This window comes from Mobula birostris, chromosome 3, assembly GCF_030028105.1.
Source record: "Mobula birostris isolate sMobBir1 chromosome 3, sMobBir1.hap1, whole genome shotgun sequence".
Taxonomy (NCBI): domain Eukaryota; kingdom Metazoa; phylum Chordata; class Chondrichthyes; order Myliobatiformes; family Myliobatidae; genus Mobula; species Mobula birostris.
Window position 1 is genome coordinate 59,382,108 of NC_092372.1, and position 25,549 is coordinate 59,407,656.

General features: G+C 36.9%; 1 protein-coding gene across 1 annotated transcript; it reads right to left on the reverse strand.

Annotated features, from left to right (window-relative positions):
• Positions 1-652: 652 nt before the first annotated feature.
• tmem165 (transmembrane protein 165) lies at positions 653-25,431 on the reverse strand. The gene is made up of 6 exons (XM_072252694.1): positions 25,179-25,431; positions 19,897-20,122; positions 13,955-14,130; positions 5,723-5,905; positions 3,175-3,280; positions 653-3,022 (listed from the first exon to the last, which is right to left on the reverse strand). Exons 1-6 carry the CDS (start codon positions 25,305-25,307, stop codon positions 2,946-2,948), a joined length of 897 nt encoding a protein of 298 aa, XP_072108795.1. The 5' UTR covers positions 25,308-25,431; the 3' UTR covers positions 653-2,945.
• Positions 25,432-25,549: the final 118 nt, after the last annotated feature.

Consider the following 25,549-nt stretch of genomic DNA (forward strand, 5'->3'; position numbering starts at 1 on the left):
TATTAGAGGAAGGTTTTTTACTCAGAGAGTGGTTGGTGTGTGGAATGCACTGCCTGAGTCAGTGGTGGAGGCAAATACACTAGTGAAATTTAAGAGACTACTAGACAGGTATCTGGAGGAATTTAAGGTGGGAGATTATATGGGAGGCAGGGTTTAAGGGTCGGCACAACATTGTGGGCCGAAGGGCCTGTACTGTGCTGTACTATTTATGTTATACAATTATAATTAAGTCAAGACCATTCAATTTGGAAATAGATTAAATAAAAGATTACAATGCAAACCCCTTATCAGTCAAGGTCTCAGTTTCTTAAAATTCAAAGCTTCCTTCACAATCTTAGACAAAAATGGTTAGGTTTTACGTGATGTACAACTTCTCCAATAGTGCAAACGTAGTAATTACTGGCATTACTGATTCAATTTAAGTTAATGCTGGGAGTTTAAATAGTTATAACGTTTAACACAAACTAAACTGAAGGCATGTTACAATAATGCACAACGAAGAAAAAAAAATTGCTACAAATTATGCAAATAGATGGGTTTTCAGGAAACTTATTTTACAACAAGATCAGTTCCTCAAATCATTTAAGACTGTGTCAGTGTTTTTTCCTCTCACGCGGGTGAATGGCTGCAAAACCAAGAATTCTCTAAGCTCTTAACTCAAAAGACAAAATCTTTAATCATGAGAAAGAGATACTCAGTACAGATGAAGTCATACCTTACACTTGTGGTGTCTCTGCTGAGATCTGAACTTTATACCAACAGAAAAACCGCATTAGCTGCACCAGAATTGCAGAGCAACTAGATTTCAAGTTCATGCTTTGGAAACAAAAAAAGTTAGTTGTTTTTCCACAGAACAGTCAAGTAAAATGCTGCCCTGGTACCTTTGAAATTAAAAAGGGTACATATTAAAAGTCAGTGTCTGTAGTTCAGGGGCAAATTTATAAATTTCTTCCTCCTAGAATGGAAATTGAGGTGGTTGTTCAGCAACAATACTGTAGTATTGGTCCTCTGACAAGCAATCATAATGCAACTGATTAACTTGCTGATGTTAAAAGCATTAAAAATCATTTCCCACACTGAGACATTGCATAAGTTGTCAAGTAATGGTAGCTACCCCATCCCACCATGGTTTCTCCAGAGGGGGTGAGGAACAGTATATCAAAAACAACATTTTACAAAAAATGCTTTAATGAACACAGAAAAGATTCCTCTATTAGCACACTAGGGTAATCTCTGCTTTAATTCTCATTTCCTTGCTATTGCTCTTCAATATGCTAATCTGAAGATTTCATACATTATACACATACACAATTCTTATATTTCCTCTGACTGTATAAAATTGTCTTAGTTACCTGCCAAGACACATGTTGATTTGCCACAGGCAAGTGAGATTCAAGGATCCCAGATTTTAGTTCCAGTTATAGTCATGTCAAAGTGTATCATTACTCTATTTAACTTTCTGTAAAAAGCTGAGTAGAAGTTGTTTTTGAATCTTCATAGCAAGACAAACGATAGAGCAGTACATACAATATGTTGTGAGTCTTTGCTAACTATATTTAGTGGGCTGCATGATCACCTTTACTGTTCACATAATTTTATAAGATGGAAGATAAATTTAGCTGTTTAGATGATAATTTAAATAGTTGTCACACGTCGCAATCGCAAAATAAAAGTGCTTATTTAACGCAAAAAGGAATGCTGCAGTGGAATAAATCATGCTGCTGCTATACCTATTCACATTTTTCAAGGCCTGTCTTGCTGCTTTGCAGTTTCAGCATTCAGAAAGCTCCCCTTTCAGAACAATGCAAAAAAAGCAGTAAGTAATTATGTAACTGATCAATTGTTGATCCTATTCCATGTCAACGAGTCTGCACTATCTACACATACAACAGGCTTAAATGCATTGCAAAAATAGTGTCAATATGAACTTAATAGTTAAAAGACCAAGCTTTAACAACTACCTTGGACAAAGGTGGCATTCACTGACATTTATAGAGCGAAAATCAAAAGTAAATTGCAGCACAGAACTCCTTATAAAAAAAATTCCTTCGGATCTCCTAATAATTTGACAGATTGACAGTACCTGCATCCCTCATAAATCCCCCTGCTTTTAACTTTTAGAAAATGCTATTTGATTATGTTGTCTGATTGGAAACTTAGTGGAAGTTGAAAGTATTTATAGAACTGTACTCACCAGATATTAACAAATGAAATAGGACCAATTGGCAGGATCAATATAGAAGTTACAAATTAAATGCTGATCACATTAAAAAGCATCTCACCAACCTAAGTATTCGAATTATAAAACAGAAATCTTGTAACTGTGGGCCGTCTATTGATTTAAACAACCTCAATATCATCTGTTTATTTGACAAAGCATTCCTAGCCATGTCAGATTACTTCAACTTATTACTGTACCGAGTTTTGCATTGCTTGACAAAATGATCCCTTTAAATAATGCAACGGAGGCCCTTTGGTCGATGGGGGAGGTAGAAGACATTTTCAATTGACTGTTTACATGAATAAGCACAGTGTCCATGAGAAAAAAACAAAAGGAGTGTTTTAAACAGGAAAATAGCTCAGCAACATTTTTCAGAGACCGAGGATTGTAGGAACATTTACTTCATTGTTAATGTTCAGATTCCGCTTACGAAAAATCATTTAAAAGAATCCTCTTCCAAGTTAAATTTCCAATGCATCTTTAACTATTTGTGTTCCGTGAGCAGCAAGGCATCCACTTACTGACATATTTATACAGGAAACAGAAGTTGTCTGATTTGGAAAAATACTCAAAAAGACTGCCTTCTGTAGCTAAAATGTGAACTGTACAGGAAATGCAGGTCCATATCAAGTCTCCTCCAGTGTGTTGATACTTCGTACATTTACAAAAATAGTAATCAAGATCAGAAATGGGTAATCTTGGTCAACAATCCAAAAACATGCCATTAAAATCCGCTGTCAGGACTGATGAACAAGGCAGAGAGTGCAAATGCCAAGAAAACTATTCCACCAATGATGGTCACTGAAATAAAAGAAAAGGAGAATTAAATAAAATATTCCTGTCCTATATAATTTGTAAAGTAGCAAAAATCCATGATACCTGGACAAGCTTCAATCAAGCAAAACCACAATGCTAAACATTAAAGATCATTAACTAAACTTGTGAGTTCTTACCAGTTCTAACTGAAATTTTCTGAGCAACCATCCTTCCTCCAATTACTGCCAATCCAGTACAAAGGCAGTGTCCTAGTGTCCCACCTACAGCAACACCAAAGGGATCCTAGAAGAAGAAATGCAGTACAAGAACAGCAATTATTAGCATACAGTACAATTTCATGGAATTCCAAAACTAGATTGATCATTCATATAGTATGCAGCTCCAACTTAATTCTTTTTCCACTGCAATAAAACAATATAGAAAATAGTTGTCAGCTGCTATTTGAAAATGTCAGTGTACTATATTGATCACAAATTTGATTGCAATGGGACAACTTAACCAGGGTTACAATATTCGTACTTTGTATAACATTTTACTAAACAATTTGATAGTTGTATTAAATATAATAAGCTTTTTTAAAAAATAAAATATGTAAATAAACCAAGGTAAAACACTATTAAATTCAATGTTAAAGTATGAAGGCATCTGAGAGGCTCATGAAATTGTAACTTGGAAAGGGTATGAAGATAAAAATAGTTGATGCTGGAATCTGGAACAATAAAAGCAGAATGTCAGGAGTACTCAGAAAATTAAGCAACATCTGTGGAAGTAAAAGGGGTAAATTGACATTTCCAGACACAACAAAGCTTAGGATTAGGAACATTAACTTACACTATTAGCCTCCACAGATGAACTTGAAAAGAATATAGTTTTTAATTTATTCAGGGGACATGGTAAACTCACCAGCATGCAAAAGAGAATACATGAATTTTGATACCTTTTTTCATTACCATTTTTGGCAAACAGCACACGAAGATCAAGGATCAGAGAACAAACAGTGCATGAAGCTATCCATTAATCAAACCCCTGGTGGGTAACAATGGCTTTCTGTCATGTTGTCAAGGCAATAATGTAGTGTGCAATGAACACTGACAATCCAGCGATGCACGTGCCCCATGTACAAATCAAGAGTTAGGAAACAATTCTGATGTTAATAATCTTTTAACAATAAAGGTAAAATGACTATCTGGATAATGCTAACCCAAAATAAGTTTGCATCAGATGTGTTTCTTATTCAAACAGCTTCAGGAATTGTGATAAAATGGATGAACATTTAACAAGATTTAAAATTTATAATTTTAAAATCCTTCCTTATAATATACATTGTCAATGTGAAAATTAATGTTATATAAGCAGGTGTTTCCTTTTCTTTGTGTAATGTGCGAATCTTTCTGGCTGTTCAGAAATAAAACCAAGAACAGTTCCAACCCTTGCTGAATGACCAATGTAAATCACCATTCACATGGTCAACAAGGTCAGTGAAAATTCTTGACTTCCAGATTAGAAAGTATAAAAGTGAAAGATTCTTTTGAATTCTTTAAAATAAATGATTTTAACTCAAAATTTTTAATTATAATTCCATTTTTCTTTTTATAAAAATACAAAGATATTGCAATCAATAAAGCTGTTGCAATCAATACCTAGGCCTTAATACAAAGCAAAATTCCAATAAGCAACTTTTTCTTGTGTCAAAGAGGGTCAGGGGCCTTGGCAAAGCCTGGTCACCACTGGTCTCCAAGCTCTCCACCTCAGGCCTCACTGCAGGCCAGATCCATCCCAATTTGTTAATATTGATAACAGCAATTTCAGATTCTACGTGTGACCAAGACTGATGATCCAAGACCTTCTTGAAAAGTAAATTTATAAAGTTACAGTATATAAAAATTTGCTAGCAAATTATACATGCATTAAAAATCTTAACATAAGCCAATTTACTGAGAAATTTCAATGACTGCAGTCGCTTCTTCCACAACATCCAAGACAACAGAATTAACTGAAGATTTACAAGTTTTAAATTAAGAACCACATCCATATGGATATAAAACTCACTAAAGACCTACAGTACCATCACTAAGGTCACTGTAAACAACCATGCATTGATTTAATCATATAAACTGGAGTTATCCAAGAATTCCCAATACCGAATATCGTGGAGGTGGAAACAATAGGGTCTTTTAAGAAAAGTAGAGGGCTATGGATGACCCTAGATAATTTCTAAGGTAAGGACATGTTCTGCACAGCTTTGTGGATGGAAGGGCCTGTATTGTGCTGTGGGTTTCCTATATTCTATTAATAGCACAAATGCTCCTGGAATTCATCACAATTTGGTGGAGCATTGGCTGCCTCATTTAAAGGCACGTATATATTCATGAAATATGAGATAATGGTAAATCTTAATATAGAACTGTATCACAGGAACAGGCCTTTTGGTCCTCAGTGATATGCAGAACTAATCAAGTCAATGGCATCTAAGTAAATTTAACCACTTCTTCCTGCACATGGTTCATATTGCTTTGTCGTTCTTGATTCCAATGCATGTCAGGCACCCAGGATTTTGTTAAAAAAAATTTTCTCCACATATCTCCTTTGAATTTTCCTCCTTTTGCCTTAAGTGCATGCCTTTAGTAATAGACTTTGAGTCTGGGAAAAAGATACTAGCTGTCTATCTAGGCCTCCAATAATTCTAACATTATCAATTTTTTTTTTTAAAACAACTGAACTTACCTCCCGAGCAGCTAATACAATGGTAGTTAACTGCGACCGATCTCCCCACTCTGCCAGAAATGTAAGAGTCAATGCCTGAATGAAAACTGGAGAAATACAATGCAATCGCCTCTTTTGTGGCAGATGTGTTGTTGAGCCTGTTTCAATATCCTGTGGACCATTTGCCACTTTTGATCGTTGAAGCTTTTGATGTTTAAAAAAAAGAACAAGTTAAATTAATAATTTTAATTCCTGCAATTTTCTAAACTAAACAGGCCAGTCCAGTAATTATGGGCTGATGTTGACAAACATGAAACAATATGAACTATAACATTTATTTATTGTTCCCAGATTATTTCATCAAACAGGAAAAAATTACCCATTTATTCTATATATTAATCTACTTAATTAGCAGCAGCTCATTGAATGTACTGAAATGCTTTGATTTATTTAGAAAACAGGCCAATATACAAACATTTCAAACCTCAACAAGCCAGATCCTTCAAAACACCAATTCTGACTCACTGTTCCAATAGTGTTAATACATCAAGCAAGCATTGAAGAAATGAGAATTTAATGAACATTAGAAGTAACTTGTTAGAGGCTAGCTTTCTAGCCAAACTCGCTAGGAATCTTTGTATACATTATACTGTTCACTTATAGTCCCTTACATGACTTACTGTGTAGAAGTATGGGGAAATACATACAAAACAAATACAAACTCAATTTTTCTACTCCAAAAAGAAGTCATACGAATTGTAAGTAAGACAAGTTATTATGAGCTAACCAATCCACTATTTATTCAACTAAACACTTTAAAATTCAGAGATTTCGTAAATTTTAAAATAATACAAATTATGTATAAAGTAAAAAATGGACAGCTACCACAAAGGTTGTTTAAAATGAGAAAAAGTCAACATGATTTGAGAGGACCATGTATATTTCAAAAACATAGGATAAGAACAAATGTAAAAAATTGTGTTTCAGTCAGAGGGGTGAATCTATGGAACAGTTGTAGTGAGAATTTAAAAACATGCACCACACTTAACAAGTTTTTAAAAAATTTTAAAAGAATGTAATGAATATAAAGTACATCATTTAAATTGAATGGGAGCAATGTAAATAAATGATACTTGGAATTGGATTTTGTGTTAAAAGATTATAAAATTTGTTTTGATGTGATGATTAACGCCAAATATGTTGTTGTATAAGTAAGAAGGGTAGGCGTAATAAGCTGTAGCTACAGCCTACAAATACACCCTTTTGGTCTGTTTTAAAGAATATCTATGTTTTTTTGTTGTAATTTTGTCCTATGAAATCATCGTTGAAAATGATGCTTTTTGTTATGTTTGTACTGACCGAAATGAATTTCATTCAAATAAAATAAAAAAATTTGCTAGCTATTACAGTATCTATGGATTCGACGACACTTCCAGGAAAGATGTTTTCGCAAATGCCCAGAACTAAAGAGAATCTTCCTGGCAGGAATTTTCACCTACAAAATATCTCCATATCTATTCCAGTTGTTACCTTAAACTATAACTTATTTACTTTCAACTTGATATTTCACTGAAGATCCTTTATTAAACTAGTGTTTTCACTTCAGAAAAATCTTTAAGGTTGAAATGAGGCAAAATTTTAAAACTTATTTTCAATGCCACTGTAGTACTATATTAATTACTCTGCACATAAATGAAAAGGTACATTACTAAAATATGATCTAGTTTAACCCTAAATAGATTTGATGTCTATATGAAACGGAGGTACTTCACAAAGGATGAGACACAAACAAGAAACTGTCCAAGCTGGTTTGTCACTTTCTTTTTAAATAAATACCCTATAATCTAATCTATTTCCTCTTTACCAGCTCCTTTACATACTTATCCATTAATACCTGATATTACCACAAACATATTTGCTTAAGTTATTTTAAATCTTATTACAAGTGTTTTTCAATAAACTTGAAACCATGCTCAGAAACTGTAGAGCTGCGGTTAATAACTAATCAACTTTCAATCTTCACCTTTCTCAACTTTACCAGTTCCTTACAGTAGTTGGAACTGCTGCAAGGTGCTCAAGGAGGAATAGCACAAGTTCCAACATTTATACCCACATGCTCTAAGTGTTTGCAAAAGGAATATGCACTTCTAGTTGAATACAAATGGAAAGCTAACAAATAAACTCACCCAAGGCCGTATCTTTGGGAATTCAGCTTTTGAATCCCATGTACTATATATTAATGGTTAAGATCCTTGAGAAATGTCTAAGCCAATGAGTTTGAAAATGTCTTTTGAGGCATTTCAAAAATTGGGACATGATGTACATCAGTGGACTAGCAACAGAATGCAAGTTAGATTTCAATGTTGAATATTAAATCTAAAATGGTTTTGATGACCAGGGAGGTTGTCTGGCAAAATTCGCAATGAAAGCAGCTCAGCTTCTGAAGTAGCACGTGAGAACCAGCCTAATAGTGCTGATACTGGAGAGATGCCACAGACTTATAACTCGGGTGCAGACAATGTACAAGAGTAAAGAGCTGAACCAATGCAAGGTCTCAAAAGATTAACAAAACCATAAAATGCAAAGTTGAAACACTGACTTTAGAACTGTTTTACTTATGATTTAGAGATACAGGACAGGCTCTCTGGCCCAACAAGTGCCACCCAGCAACAGACCTATTTAACCCTAGGCTAATCGTCAAGATAATTGAGAATGACCAATTAACCTCTGTGGACTGTGGGAGGAAACCGGAGCACTGGAGGAAATCCACATGCTCATGGAAAGGATGCGCAAAGTTCTTACAGACAGCGCCGGAATTGAATTCCAAACTCCAAAGTTCCTAGCTGCAATATCATCATGCGAACCACTACACTATTGTGGAATTGATTTCTTTAATTTGCTACTTTTTTGTTGTTTTCACATAAAATTTGCCAATTAAGATTTTTGACAATGTTAATTTTAGTTCCAGTTGGTATGAAATAAAAAGTGCCCTGGTTTAAAACTGACGTAGGATCCATTTAAAAAAAAAACGTATTCATTCTCCCTTTTAAAAACATGCATTAATGTAGGACTTGCAATCAACATTTCAGCAATAATTTCTGAACCTTTTGAACACTGAAGAAACTATTTATTGTGATAAGTTACTATGTGAAAAAGCAGCTTGAATTCTACTTTACCCACTCAACAGTATTTCATAAGGATATATAAAAAAAATCAAAAAATCCCATAAAGCTTGGAATACTTGGCAGCAGGCAGAAAACAAATACACCAAGATACTTCAGTAGTCTGCAGAATATAGTGCTTTTATAAACAGAGTGCAAGGTACTCAACACGAATACTTTAGAAACAAGCAGTCTGTCAAATATGAGTATACTCAAAATATAGATATATAATAAAATGTTACATATATTTATAAATATACCAACTGTTTTTGAATATTCAATATGATTTTCAAATCTTTATACTTCTGTGCTTTGTAAATGCAGTGGATTTCAGATAATTAGGACGCATCAAGACTAGTACATTTTGGCCCAATTAAGCGGCTGCCCCAATTAACTGAAGTTTCTTGGAAATAGTTAAAAGGCATAAAAAGGAAACTGCAGTTTAATTAAGTAAGAGATCATATATTTAAATGAAATACAAAACAAATTAGAACACTAGGTGTTGTATTATGTCCTGCATTATTTAAAAGAAGAGGTGACTCACTCAGGTCGGCGAGTATTAAAAAGCAGCGCTTTGTGGGAGTTTTGGCGTTTGAACAGTGGCGAATCAGAGATCAGGTGCGAGAGAAGGGGTGACTCACTCAGGTCAAATGAATGAGCATTAAAAGGCAGCATTTCGCTGGAGTTTCAGCGGTTGAACAGCAGCCAATCAGAGACTGAGGTTCATTAGCAAGTACAAATTAAAAATAAAGCAGGGACAAGTGGAATGGCTATTGTTGGAGTGGACCGTGTTAGAGAAGGATTTTCGAGGCTTTAGCTCCTTGAGGCTTCAGTGAGAGAAGGCAAGAAGCTGTAGGTAGATTTTTTTCCAGTTTATTGTTTCCTTCTTTATAATTGTAGTTAGAGCAGTAAAATTGCCAGGCAGGATAGCTGAATGCTTCTCTTGCGGGATGTGGGAAAGTAGGTCATCTAGTGTCCCTGATGACTTCACCTGCAAGAAGTGCAACCAACTCTAGCTTCTAACACTCCATATGAAAGTGGTGGAGCTGGAACTGGATGCACCCTGGATCATTCAGCAAGCTGAGGGTATGACAGACAGTACATATAGAGAGGGAGTTACATCTAAGGTGCAGGGCAAAGGAAACTGCACAGTCAGGAGGGTGAAAGGGACTGAACAGCCAGTGCAATGTACCCCCATGGCAATTCCCCTCAACAACAGGTATACAACTTTGGATACCATTAGATAACCTAGCAGAGGAATACACAACTGTCAGTTCTCTGGCACTTAGTCTGGCTCTGTGTCCCAGAAACTTGGGAGGCGCGGGGGAGGGAGGGGGGAAGAGAAGAGATGTGGTAATTGGGGATTCATTAGTTAAGGGAACAGAAAGGAGGTTCTGTGGATGAGAAAGAGATTCTGATATATTGCCTCCCGGGTGCCAGGGGTCTGGACATCTAGTATTGATTCCTCCACATTCTTAAGTGGGAGGGTGAGCAGCCAGAGGTTGTGGTCCACCTTGGTACCAATGTAATAGGTTGAAAGAGTGATGAGGTTCTGCAAAGTGAGTTCAGGGAGTTAGGTGCTAAGTTAAAGGACAGGACCTCCGAGGCTGTGATCTCAGGATTGCTACCCATTCTACGTGCTAGTGAGGCCAGAAATAGGAAGATCATACAGTATAAGATGTGGCTAAGGAGTTGGTGCAGGATGCAGGGCTTCAGATTTTTGGATGATAGGGCTCTCTTCCACGAAACTGTAGGGAGACTAATATCCTGGTGTGAAGGTTTGCTGGGTGGGTGGGGGAGGGGGTTGGGGTTAAAACTGGGGTTTCCAGGGGATGGGAACCAGAATGCCAGAACAGATAGTTGGGAGGTTGTCGAGACAGATGTTGTTAAGACCTCAGAGTCAGGAATCAAAAGTCATGGTGCGACTAATGTTCAGATTTCAGAATCAGAATCAGGTTTATTATCACCAGAAGTTAAATGAAATCTGTTAATTTAGCAGCAGCAGAACATGATAACATGGAAAGAAAAAAATAAATCAATTACAGTAAGTATATGTATATTAAATAGATTTAAAATAGCGCAAAAACAGAAATAACGAACATTTTTTAAAAAAGTGAAGTAGTGTTCATGGGTTCAATATCCATTTAAGGATCGTATGGCAGAGGGGAAGAAGCTGTTCCTGAATTATTGAGTATTTGCCTTCAAGCTTCTGTACCTCTTTCCTGATGGTAACAATGAGAAGAGGGCATGCCCTGCGGTGGTGGGGGTCCTTAATAATGGATATCGCCTTTCTGAGGCTCCAATCCTTGAAGATGTCATGGATACTACGAAGACAAAGCTGACTAATCTTACAACTTTCTATAGCTTCTTTCAGTCCTGTGCAGTGGCCCCTCCACCCCACCCCCCCAATACCAGACAGTGATACAGCCTGTCAGAATGCTCTCCACTATACACCGATAGAAGTTTTCAAGTGTTTTGGGTGACAATCCAAATCTTTGCATATACTTCAATGCAAGAAGTATCGTAGAAAAACCAGATGAGCTTAGGGGATGGATCAACACGTGGAATTATATTTTTGAGTGTACAAAGCATGCATGAACCTGTCAGAATAGAAGGTAAAGATAACAGGTTTAGGAAACCTTGGTTTTCAAGAGATATTGAGGCCCTAGTTAAGAAAAAAAGAGGTGCATAGTACGTATAGGCAGGTAGGAACAAATGAAGTATTGAAGAGTACAAGAACTGCAAGAAAACACTTAAGAAAACAGGATGGGTAAAAGGCACCATGAGGTTGCTCTCGCTGACAAGGTGAAGGAGAGTCCTAAAGACTTCTACAGATATATTAACAGCAAATAGCAGGGGACAAATTTGGTCTGCTGGAAGATCAAAATGGTAATTCATACGTGGAGCCAAAAGAAATGGGAGAGATCTTCAATGATTTTTTGTTTCTGTATTCACTCAGAAAACAGACAGATTCTACAGAAGTGTGGCAAATTAGTAGTGAGGTCATGGACATTATATAGATTACAGAGGAGCAGGTGTTTGCTGTCTTAAGGCAATTTAGGTCCTAAGGTGGACAAATACCCAGGGCCTTATAAGGTGCTCCCTCAGGCCCTGTGGGAGACAAATGTAGAGATATTTAAATTATCTTTAGCAACAGGTGAGTTACCAGAACATTGGGGGTTAACTGAAGTTCTTCCATTGTTTGAGAAAGGCTCTAAAAACAAACCACGAAGTTAAAGGCCAGTGAGCCTGACATTAGTAGTGGGAAAGTTATTGGAAGGTATTCTAAGAGACTGAATATACCAGTATTTGAACAGACAGATTGATTAGGGATAGTCAGCATGGCCTTGTGCAAGGTATGTCGTGTCTAATCTTATAGAGCTTTTTGAAGATGTTACCAGGAAAGTTGATAAAGGCAAAGCAGTGAATGTTGTCTACATAGGCTTCAACAAGGTAGTTATCAGGTTCCCCAGTGGGAGGTTAGTCAAGAAGGTTCAGTCGCTTGGCCTTCAAGATGAGGTAGTAAATTGGATTAGACATTGGCTTTGCAGGAGAAGCCAAAGAATGGTAGTAGAATGTTGCCTCTCTTGACTGTGAGCCTAGGACTAGTAGAGACCACAGGGATCGGTGCTAGGTCTGTTGCTGTTTCTCATCCTTATCAACAACCTGGATGATAATGTGCTTATCTGGATCAGCAAACTGCGGATGACACCAAGATTGGGGGCTGTGGCGGACAGTGAGGAAAACTATCAAAGCTTAAAGCGGTATCTGGACCAACTGGAAGAATGGGCTGAAAAATGTCAGATGGAATTTAATGCAGACAAGTGTGAAGAATTGCACTTTGGGTGGACCAACCAGGGTAGGTCTTACACAGTGAGTGGCAGAGCACTGAGTGTGGTAGAACAAAGGGATCTGTGAATACAGGTCCATAATTTGATGAAAGAGATGTTACAAGTAGATAGGGTCAGTAAGACAGCTGTAGACACCCTGGCCTTCATAGGTCAAAGGACTGAGTACAGGAGTTGGGATGTTATGTTAAAGTTGTACAGGATGCTGGTGAAGCCTAACTTGGAGCATTGTGTGCAATTTTGGTTACCCACTTACAAGAAAGATGTAAATAGGATTAAAAGTGTACAAAGAAATTTTACAAAGATGCTGTCCTGAGTTATAAGGAAAGGTTAAACAGGTTAGGGCTTTATTCCCTAGAATATCAAAAACTGAGGGCAGATTTGATAGAGGTACAATATACAAAGTTATGAGGTATATTTGAAGGGGAAATGCCAGCAGGCTTTTTCCACTGAGGTTTGGTGAGACAACAAATGGAGATCAAGAGTTAAGGGTAAAAGGTGAAATGTTTAAAGGGAACATGAGGGGAAATTTCTTCACTCTGTGTGTGGTGAGTGTGGAACGAGCTGCCAGTGCAAGTGGTGCAAGCAAGCTTGATTTTGACATTTAAGAGAAGTTTGGATAGGTACATGGATGGGAGGGGTATGAGGGCTATGGTTCAGGTACAGGTCAGTGGCACTAGGCAGTTCATCATGGTTCATCATGGACTGGATGGGCTGAACAGCCTGTTTCTATGCTGTAGTTTTATTTGACTCTATTGACTACCAATACCTCTGCCATACTATAACTTACTAATTAGTTCCTAATTAATACATATCAGTGGAGGAATTCATGTGCCCTATTCTTATGATTGACTATAAATGAATAAAATCAGCGCAGACACCTAGTGCAGACAGTGGACTGCCATCAAACAATGTTGTAGATGATTGCATCCTCCAAACCATAATTTCCATCGTAACATTTAAGATGATATATATATTTTAGAGAAAGAATCAGTTGTATAGCCATTATATCACAAAAAATAAGTGCTAACCCACTGATGAAATTCTTAAAAATAACCACACTCTCTAAAAATAAAACCCTTTCCTTTGAAGTTTTGTCAACTTATTTGCCTCCTTTAAGTCATGGTTTTTAGATAATGACGTTATTCCCTTATTAAAATTCTAATCAATGGATTGTCATTAACCTAGCAAAAATGTTTAGCTTTACAGATGGTCTTGTATTGCATATATACGATAATACATACATCCTCATCTTTCTTCTTGATTTCTGCTTGCACTTCTTCCAGTTCTTCTTGACCTTCATTAGGACTCATCTTCAAGCCTTCCCAAAGCATTCGGAAGCCAAATATTGCAAATAGTGCAGTTGATACATAGTACGTATACTTCCGGGGTATTATTGTAGTAGCATAGCCAAAGAGAACTGCAATTAAGCACAAAACCAGCCCTCAAACTTAGTGATGCTGTATTTGATTTCTCCACTTTGCTCAAATGAAGAACATGAACTCATTTGAATCACACCAGAAAACAAATATGTATAACCTTTAAAAACTCTTTTCAAATTATGTCTGGAATTAACATACCTCAAACTTAAATCTTTGTATTATTAATAGTTTTGTACAAATAATTAAGAACCAAGGAATGTTTTATCATCCTTCTCAGAGCTCAATGATAACTAAAATCATTTTGATAATTTTATAAGGTCCTTTATACAGAAGCATGCAAAAGTTTGGGCACCCTGGTCAAAATTTCTGTTACTGTGAATAGTTAACTGAGTAGAATTTAAACTGATCTCCAAAAGTCATAGTTAAAGATGAAACATTCTTTTCAACATTTTAAGCACGATTAGTGTATTATTTTTGTTTTGCATAATTTTAGCGTGAAAAAAAGGAGCACCATGCAAAATTTTGGGCACCCCAAGAGATTTCGGCTCTCATAACTTTTACCAAGGTCTCAGACCTTAATTAGCTTGTTAGGGCTATGGCTTGTTCACAGTCATTGTTAGGAAAGGCCAGGTGATGCAAATTTCAAAGCTTTATAAATACCCTGACTCCTCAAACCTTGTCCCAACAATCAGCAGCCATGGGCTCCTCTAATCAGCTACCTAGCACTCTGAAAATTAAAATAAATGATGCCCACAAAGCAGCAGAAGGCTATAAGAAGATCGCAAAGTGTTTTCAGGTAGCTGTTTCCTCAGTTCGTAATGTAATTAAGAAATGGCAGTTAACAGGAATGGTGGAGGTCAAGTTGAGGTCTGGAAGACCAAGAAAACTTTCCGAGAGAACTGCTCGTAGGATTGCTAGAAAGGCAAATCAAAACCCCCGTTTGACTGCAAAAGACCTTCAGGAAGATTTAACAGACTCTGGAATGGTCGTGCACTGTTCTACTGTGCATCAACACCTGCACAAATATGACCTTCATGGAAGAGTCATCAGAAGAAAACCTTTCCTGCGTCTTCACCACAAAATTCAGCATCAGAAGTTTGCAAAGGAACATCTAAACAAGCCTGATGCATTTTGGAAACAAGTCCTGTGGACTGATGAAGTTAAAATAGAACTTTTTGGCCGCAATGAGCAAAGGTATGTTTGGAGAAAAAAGGGTGCAGAATTTCATGAAAAGAACACCTCTCCAACTGTTAAGCACAGGGGTGGATCAATCATGCTTTGGGCTTGTGTTGCAGCTAGTGGCACGGGGAACATTTCACTGGTAGAGGGAAGAATGAATTCAATTAAATACCAGCAAATTCTGGAAGCAAACATCACACCGTCTGTAAAAAGGCTGACGATGAAAAGAGGATGGCTTCTACAACAGGATAATGATCCTAAACACACCTCAAGATTCACAACGGACTACCTCAAGAGGCACAAGCTGAAAGTTTTGCCATGGCCCTCACAGTCCCCCGACCTAAACATTATCGAAAATCTGTGGATAGACCTCAAAAGAGCAGTGCATGAAAGATGGCCCAAGAATCTTACAGAACTAGAAGCCTTTTGCAAGGAAGAATGGGTGAAAATCCCCCAAACAAGAACTGAAAGACTGTTAGCTGGCAACAGCATTTACAAGCTGTGATACTTGCCAAAGAGGGTGTTACTAAGTACTGACCATGCAGGGTGCCCAAACTTCTGCTTTTTTGTTATTTTGAAACTGTAAAAGATGGAAATAAAAAAGTAATCTCACTTAAAATATTAAAGAAATGTGTCATCTTTAACTATATGCCTTTTGGAAATCAGGTCAACTTTTACTTGCTTACAGTAACATTTACAGTAACAGAAATTTTGACCGGGGTGCCCAAAATTTTGCATGCCACTGTAAATCTATACACAGCTGAAACTAACAAGATGAAACATTCTTTTTATTTGATGTACATTCAGTCACTAAATGCACAAGAGAATTAAATCAGATTTAACAGCTGACAACAGGTATGGTTAAAAATTTGCATTTATTAATGTAATATACAGCTGTCAAACTTGCTATCAAAGATAAAGCATAGTCTATTTAAATACTTTTGTACCTCACGTTCTTGTAATAAAAGCAAAAAGCTGGAAAGAATCTGGTCAGGGAGCATTTGTACAGAGACACTCAGGACTGAACCAGAAAGTTAATGATGCATACCTCCTAATCCCCTTACTATTCAAATTAGAATAGTTTGATATCTGTATGGGTCATCTTACATACAGCATCTATACTCGGGTAACACTTCGAGCATAGGCTGCAGACATCTAGTTAAGAATGACAGACCATGTAGATTTAAAGAAGAAATTTATTCTATCATAAGACTTCAAGGATATAATCAGCTGTGGGAAATTAAATAATTTTGAAGAAAGGAGCAATTACTCTACTGGGAGCCTTTTCAAGGTACAAGAGGTAGAAAATAGGATACATAAACAAATTAGAGAAGCATGCCTGGAACAGAGCCACAAGAGTAAGCATTTTTATTCATCAAATGAAGATCAAGTTATCATCATATTATGGATAGTTGAAGAGAGGTTCAATAATTAGCCTAGGACTGTTTTCTAAAACACTATTTTAATGAAGTACATAAAATGCAAGAATAATAATTGAAGCTGATGAAAGCAAGCTCTCATCAGCATCATGATTAAAAGGTATACAGATATTTGAATATTGTAGATTTTTTAAAAAGTTACTGAAAATAATTAGTTCCTTAAAATAGCTGTAGTTTTACAGCCACATTTATGCATATTTCCATTTAACAATTATTTCATCACCATTCTAGCTTTTATTTTGTAAAACTTTGACCTTTATATCCCAATTCATCTTCAGTGTTTGAGCTTTGAGACAAATGCAAGACAAAAAGGTTTCAAACTTTATCTATCTGTGGCTTAATTTCTCTAGTATGGTTAACTGCTCTAATGTTGGACTTCACTTGAGACCAGGAGAGATGCACATATCCTACAATAACAATGCCCTAAAATCATCCTGATTAGTTCCTTGGCTGGTGTGCAAATCATAGGTATCATGCAAAGCTAGCGCACTAAATACTGGAGGACAATCTAAAATTACATGTTAAAATCAATGCCTCAATGGCAAGGATGCATCCATTTAAGGAGCTCAAAAATATAGTCCTAACGTAGAAGCACACTGCCATCCAACTCTTCATATTAACAGAGAACATGTTTATATTTCCAACAGGAATATTGGGCAGCACTGCATAAATTCACCACCTTTATTGCAGTTATTGTCAACACTTACATAAAACTAATGAAATCAGTTCTCAACAAGAGTTTGCAGATGAGAAACAGAAGGAACCTGGAGCAAGTTCACAGTTAAATGAGAACATTAGGAAACTTCTATGCAATATGCCCTGTTCTGCATAATTGGCTTCAAAATGCATGCAATGCACAGTTTTGGTACTTATTACTGCCCAAGTACACAGAAGTTAGGTCTGGTTACTCAGCTGCAAATGAATGTTTAATTATTTCAGACCCACTTCTCTCAAATTGAAATCTATACATAAAAATATCATTAGTTTTTAAAAAAATATGTATTTTCTTACTTTTCCTATGTCTCTTATTCATTCTACTTTCCACATACAGAAAGTATTTTTGTAGAGAATCTGTAATTTACTGCAAGGGTATAATTCTTATTTAAAATGATTATTGTGGGAATCTCTCAATATTGGCTAAAAGAAATATACTCATTTTCTCAACTCAAATAGCAGTGAAGTCCCATCAAGGGCGTGGCTGATAAACATCAAGTTGCAAAAATATCCACTGCACCACTAATGAAAGGTTTTGAAATGCTGACTTCATTACGCTCTCCAAAGAAAATCCATGACCTGCTGAGTACTTCAGCTTATACCTTTTAAAATTTATTTCTAGCATCTTCAGTATTTGGCTCGTGTTAAAGCAGGGGTAGGTAACCTACGGCCCGCGGGTCAGATCTGGCCCACGAAGGTATTTTGTCAGGCCCGCGAGCAAATATTGAGATACTATGCTTATCTGGCCCGCGAGCGATTTTTCTTTATTCTGAGTGTTTCACACGACCACACTGATGGACGTGCATCGCCTCTTGTTACACTGGCCCCAGGTTCCGTTTTGCTCCAAACCAAACACTGGTATATACGAATGATGGGAAGGCAGAGTACCCTAATAATATGTATTAGATACTCTCCGTACACGCACAGGTTTTCAGATGGGCTCGTTCAAATTTGTAAACAGAAACAGCGTCACTGTGTTTTAACAAGAAATCCACGCTAAATATCCAGATATTTACATGTGCTACGATACTTGTTGAATAACTCGCGTTTCGAAATAAAATCAAAGAAAAAAATTCCAATGGCAATGAGTGCAAAGCGCAGGAAGGTAGACGCTGAGTGCCGAAAAAGCAGTGAAAATGAAGGAAATACCTGTGCCAGCTACGAAGTCGCAAAACGTATTGCAGAAAAAATGAGGCCTTTTACAAATGGAGAGTTTGTCAAAGAATGTTTACTGACAGTGGTGGATATTGTTTGTCCTGAAAAGAAATCTTTATTTGCATCTATCAGCCTGTCAGCAAGAACAATCACACGGTGAGTTGAAGAAATGTCAGCTGATGTTTACATTTGTTTAAGGGATGCCTGCAACGAATTGCATTTTTTTTTCCAATTGCGCTTGATGAGTGTACGGACTTGGGAGACACTGCTCAACTTGGTGTTTGTGCAAGGAGTGACCTCAACTTTTCAAATTTTTGAAGTTTATTCAATTAATTCCTATGAAGGACACGGTTACTGGAGCAGACATTTTTGAAGCTTTGCTGAAAATAACGTCAGAAATGAAACTTAATGTGTTGAAGCTAATTGGCATCACAATTGATGGGGCACCAGCAATGGTGGGACAGAAAAACTAAACTGAGCTCTTTGATTACTAATTGGCATTCTTGGTTAAACACAAATGATTTTCTAGCATGTGTTATTCATTAATTTGAGGCAAAACGTAACTAAATGTATTTAAAAGGATAATTCCCATATTTCAAGTTTTTTTTAATGGCATTTATTTGGCCCACCGTCTGCTCATTAATACGCGATCCAGCCCACAGAGGCAAAAAGGTTGGCGACCCGTGCTAAAGTATAACTCAGCATTTCCGATTGCACACGATAAGGGTGTTCCTGGGTCCAGAGTTCCACATGCCACAGCTGATAATAATGCTAGATGAAAGAGTAGAAAATACTAAAAGGGACAACAATGATGGAATTTTTTTCAATTAAAAGTTACTGTAACCACCAGAATTTTTTGATCTTATAGAAGCCAATTCTAAAAATTTATTGGCTTGAAAATCAGAAATGTTACCAATTTTATGACTGTGATTTAGACTTTTCACCATACTTAGGAACAATCAGAAGAAAATGGTGGGAGAGATTATATGATAGAGAAAATAAAGACCAAAAAAAGAAGCACAAAGAGAGGAAGTGGATATAATAGAATAATGGGGAAATAAAAGCAGAGGAGAGGATCCAAATAAAATCAGGAATTTCTAATAAAAAAGGCTGGAAGAGAATTTCAAGAATGTAAACACTAGATTACTTTAATTGCTCATCCACATAGTGAAATACTTGTTAATAGTGTTGCTTTAAGATTGAATATAAAATATTAATTTTGAATAGTGAAATGCATATCAGTGCCTACTTATCAACTCATTGACCTAATTCTTAATTTATCAAACAAATAATAATGTATTTTAAAAAGTCACTAACCAGACAAACAGGTCATCAATCCCAAAGCCAGCATAGCCCCAGCAAGCACAGTCAGGCGATTGTAGCGCATGGCCATAATTGCTGCTATGAAGAACGTCTTGTCACCCAGCTCAGAGACGATAATGACTGATATAGATGCAATGAAGGCATGTATGAAACCCAGGTTTGTTTTGGTAATGGATTCATCACTTACAACATTATTCACAGGATGTGGAGAAGTTATTTTCTGTATTAAGATAAAGTTAAGCATTAGTACAAACAAAATTTCAAAAGCTTAATCCACATTCCTAACTTCTGGTATTCCAAACTACAATCTTAAACTACTATTTATTCATAATAAATTATTACTTTCTACTCAAATTCTAAAGTATTATATTAACAAAGAACCCTTGATAAGTTTTCAAAAGGCCCACAGGAAATACTTTGCTTCTTTGCATAGGCTTCTTACAAATTGCTCACAATTGACACAGAAACACAAAACCTTCTGAATCAGAATAAACCTTTAAGTATCAAAAGAATATACATTTTCTGAACACAATATTGAACATACAGTAGAATCCTACAACGGAGGACATGCCCTTTCCTTGCTGTCTACAGTACTGATCTACTCTAATCCTTTCCTGTCAATGCATTTTAAACATTGTAACTGTATATGCCCCAATATCTCCTCCGGCAGCTCATTCCAGATAACTATCACCCTGTGTGAAAAACCTACCCACAGATCTCCTCAAAAGACATTTGAATGAGTACGTAGATAGGAAGTGTTTAGGGATACCGGCCAAATGCAGGCAAATGGGACTAGTTTGGTAGGCACCATGGTCAGCATGAACAAGTTGGACAAAAAGCCTGTTTCTGTGCTGTAGGACACTATGCTGCTAAACTTTTATAAAGTCATTCCTCAGGCACCATTATGGATAGAACAAAATTAGAAATGTGCATGCTATTAGAGATTGCAATTTTGGATTACTTTTCTTTAAAGAGATCAAAAGTTGATGCATCTCAAAATTACCTCTTTTGCTGAGCTCTTAAAAATAAGCTACCAAACTGAACCATTAATAAAATGGTAAAATGGAAACCTATCGAATATTGGAAGGCCCAGGTGGAGAGGAAATAGTGGGAGAGTCTAGGACCACACAGCACAGCCTTAGAATAGAAGGACGTCCCTTTAGAACAGAGAAGGGGAAGTATTTCTTTAGCCATGGGGTAGTTAATCTGTGGAATTCATTACCACATACAGCTATGGAGGCAGAGTCTGGATATATTTAAAACGGAAGTTGATAGTAAGGCTACCAAAGATTACAAAAAGACAGGAGAATGGGGTTGAGAGGGATAATAAATCAGCCATGATGGAATGGCGGAGCAGGTGAGCCAAATAACATAATTCTGCTCCTGATACTAGAAATGGCAGTATCCTAAAAGAGCTGGCTACCCCTCTCAACAAGTCTATGATGGTGCTTATGCTTCATATAAACTATCCACCAAATTTTATTTCATTTCACTCTACTTGCATGCCCAATTCTGTTCTTCCCAATACACAGCTAGCATTCCTTTGAAATGTGCTAAATCAGCACAACTAGACCATATTCCACATCAACTATCCTTCACTTAAGGTTCAACTAAACTCCTTTATGAATTTTTAGGATGACTTATTTTTATAGAATCTCCTTTACTCTGTGCACAACTAAAAATAAAACTTCGTCCACTAGGTTAAACCTTTTCATAGTTTATTAAACACTCCAAATTAAACCTCAGCCTTTTCTTTCCTGGTAAAATACTAGGTTTTAATGGAATATGTGTATAATATTCCATCAGCTCTGGTAATATCTTTGAACTTTTTACTGTGCTCATGGACTTCTTCATCAAGTTATGGTATTGTTGCACTGTTGTAACTATATGTTATAATTATGTGGTTTTGTTGTTTTTTTCAGTCTTGGTCTGTCCTGTGGTTTGTGATTTCACACCGGAGGAAATATTGTATCATTTCTTAATGCACGCATTACTAAATGACAATAAAAGAGGACTGCGTGTCTTCATAATCTAAAATCTAAATTTCAAATATAATTTGTTAATATTACCACTTAATATTCTACCTTCTGGAAATGATCCCCAGTGCACAGACTATTTCCCTTGTGCAGCCTAGTTAATATCTGCTACTACTTCCAATGACTTATGAACATAGGATCCCTTTTCTGCTTCCACAATATATCGGCTTATGGTTATCTCTCTTAAAGTTTAGAAAATCCAGTTCACCATTTCCTATGTGATATGTTGCAGCCTTTCTCAGAAGTCACTTCAAGTCCATGGAAATAAAAAAAGTAGCTATTTAAATTACCTCTACTTCCAAGCCCATATGTGCCTTGAGTGAGTGGCATGCAAGCTGTTCAACTGTACTGTCAGCAACAATGTCCATCATTTGTTTGGTGATTTTTAGTAGACATACTGGGTAGTAATTATTGGATTTGTCCAATGTTTAATGAACAGTACATTCCTGGATAACTTCCATATTGTCAGGCAGATGCAGCGCTGTAACTGTACTGGAACAGATTGGTTACAGGCATATCTGGTTCTGGAGAAAATATTCACAGTACTACAGCCCCATCCCACAGCTTTTGCTATATCCAGTGCTCACAGCTTTTTCTTGATAGCATGTAGAGTGAATCAAACTTGCAGAAGACAGAAGGTAGAGATCTCATAAGGATGTCAACACGGATTGAACTGAATTATTTCACCTGTCTACCACTGTCATTTGGAAATCTTATACTTCCCATTTCTCAGCTTATTTCCAAATTGGGTCATCATTTGCAAACCAAAACTATGAAAAGTAGATAAATACTAAATATTGGTGACTCACTGGAAACCTTCCTCCAATCTGAAAAATATGAGCTCTCTTTACAAACAATTATTTCCCTTAAACCATTTTACACGCTTATCATCACAGTTCATTGCTTTTAATTTTAACACATGGGAATTTTGTAACATATTATATGTATATAAAACAATTAGTAATTTTCATCCACCACAGAATCCTCAACATTATTTCAAATAACTCAATCAAATTTGTTAATCTGTGTTGGATTTCACTCAATAGCATATGTTTAAACAAATTAAAATTGGGTTCAGATTATTGTCTGAAGTTTTCCTAACTACTGATATTTGATGAACTAAATCCCTTGGCAATTCTGAACCAAATGTATTACACTCCAACTAATTTTAACTTATCCATATCCAAGGATACTCGGAAGAATGTGGTCAAAGAAACTTTAATTTCCACTCTTACTTCTCAGTAATCCAAGATGCATCTCATCTGGTGACTGCCAATCTTTTTAGTAACTTATCATTTATTTTTAATCTTGTGACCAGAAATACCACCTTTCAACACCGAAGAGATTTTAAAGAATCATTTAAAATGTAAAAAATGGTATCCTGACCTAACCAAAGACCTTAGTTAAATCCAATGTACTTGTTTTCTAATATTGTTAAACTTTCCGGTCACAGAAGAAGTTTTAACTTTCATCACAGCAGTTTCTCTCCTATTAATGAACACTCCTCTGCACATCTATTTCTGACATACTGATGACCCATAGAATATTCACAGACTATCAACAGTGCCACAGCCACACATGAACTGCATGTATCTGTGCTATGCTTACATTAAAGAAATATTGGGTAATTGTTTCTGAAAGCCAATAACTCCAGTCACAGCAGCTCTTTAATACTTCAGATTAATTCAAGGGGCAGCAGCTCCTTGGGATTCCAGCAACATAACTATTTTAATCAAGCTGTGTCACTTCCCACCTCGCCAAAAAAAACCCGCACCTCACTGCGGTTAATGGGAGATGTATGGGCAACGTTTTGCACTTACAGATCCAAAACTCTGTTCACTTACAATAAATTAATTGTGTTCAATAGTTACTATACTGAATTCTCTATTAAACAAAATGCAAGTCAGCTTAATCATTTTATTACTTTACTCAGAGTGTGGTTGGTGCGTGGAATGCACTGCCTGTGTCAGTGGTGGAGGCAGATACACTAGTGAAATTTAAGAGACTACTAGACAGGTATATGGAGGAATTTAAGGTGGGGGGTTATATGGGAGGTGGGGTTTAGGGGTCAGCACAACATTGTGGGTGTAGGGCCTGTACTGTGCTGTACTGTTCTATGTTCTATTATTTAAATGTTTAAAATTTAAAGAGCCTTTTTAAATAAGAAGATAACATTTAAAATAAATGGTTTCTTTTACTGGTCAAGACACAGAAACAATAGCAGCAATAGCAACTAGAAGCATTAACAATAACTTATATGACAAATAGTTCCAGTCAACATATTATAGGAAAAACTTTTTTGTATTTGTGAGCCTGAATAAGAAATTTACGAGGATGTCGCCAGGCCCAGAAATTTTGAACTTTGATGTATGATTGGATAGAATAGGCTGAGTTTGTTTATCTTGGAAAGGAGACATTTGAAGTGTGTAAAATAATCACTAGCCTAGATAGAATAAATGAGAAGCCTCTATGATCTTGACTGAAGGGTTCAAAACCCATTGAGATAAATTTGGCATAACTAGTTGTAAAATTAGAAGGATTTCATGAGGCGGGGTTGTGGAACTCAGTTTTCAAAAGTAACAGATCTTCCCTAGGTTACGAAAACCCGATTTATATATACCATACAAACGTCCATACCAACATTTGGCAGACCGGAGGAGTTTGCCGTTGCATAGCTGGGGATTTAAGGATAATGGAGAAAAGGCTGGCAAGAGTTCACCTTCACATCTACCATGATCTTGTTGAATGGCACAGCAGTCTCGACAAGTCAAATGGTCTACTCCTATTTCTTAAGCAACTGGGCTCGCAGCCAAATTCCGACTTGCTGGGAACCCTGCCGTTTCTCGAGGATGAACTGCATTTAAAAAGCTGTAACTTAAAGGTCATGGACCAAAAAATGGAATTGGCAGAAGGTTGGGCAGCATTTTTTGAATGGACACGTACACGATGAACCGAACTAAGTATCATCCATTCTATGATTGACAGACATGATCGAATTGCATTTCAGGTGCCTTTAAACCATGCCACAAACCGATTTTGTTAAAATAACAAACTTATTTGTAATTTCCTTCCATTTGACATTGGTGGGGAGGGGGGGGGGTTAAAGTAAAGATGTTCGGAAAAGGACGAGATCGGACCATGGCACAGGAACCGTAGTATTCGCGGCCTCGGGAGTCTTCCATCACCCGCCCCATACCCAGAACTTCCCTTCCCAGGCCAGGTTCGGGGTCTTAACATTACCCGCACTGCTGGATCCACCTTGGCCGCTTTCTCCTCATCCTGCACGCCGGTTGCCGAGGCCACCGTACAGTAGCAACTCAGGAGAACGGCGGCGACGCCCACTGTCAGTGGCAGATAGATCGGAGACATGTCCGGGGGAATGCGGCCAGACCAAATACGGGTAACCGGAGGCCGAAGTTGCAATTCCAACCGCACCGCCGTTAGGAAACTACATCCGCCATGGCTCAGCCACCGAACCAAAGGACTCTCAACCTAACTCTATTTCTTAGCTCCCACCCATCTCTAAATGTTCTCACTCTCGATAGGATGACAAGGCAGTCAATCCTCCCCCTTTGACCATCAAGTTTCGTTGCAACTTCCTATGTGACATC

Bases quoted from the DNA above. Each gene is read 5' to 3' on its own strand.
- tmem165 (XM_072252694.1), bottom strand. From the start codon at position 25,307: ATGTCTCCGATCTATCTGCCACTGACAGTGGGCGTCGCCGCCGTTCTC. The intron at 20,123-25,178 runs GTAATGTTAAGA...ATCTTAATACAG, and splicing joins AGGTGGATCCAGCAGTGCGG to AAAATAACTTCTCCACATCC. The intron at 5,906-13,954 runs GTATGTATTATC...AAACATCAAAAG, and splicing joins TCAAGAAGAAAGATGAGGAT to CTTCAACGATCAAAAGTGGC.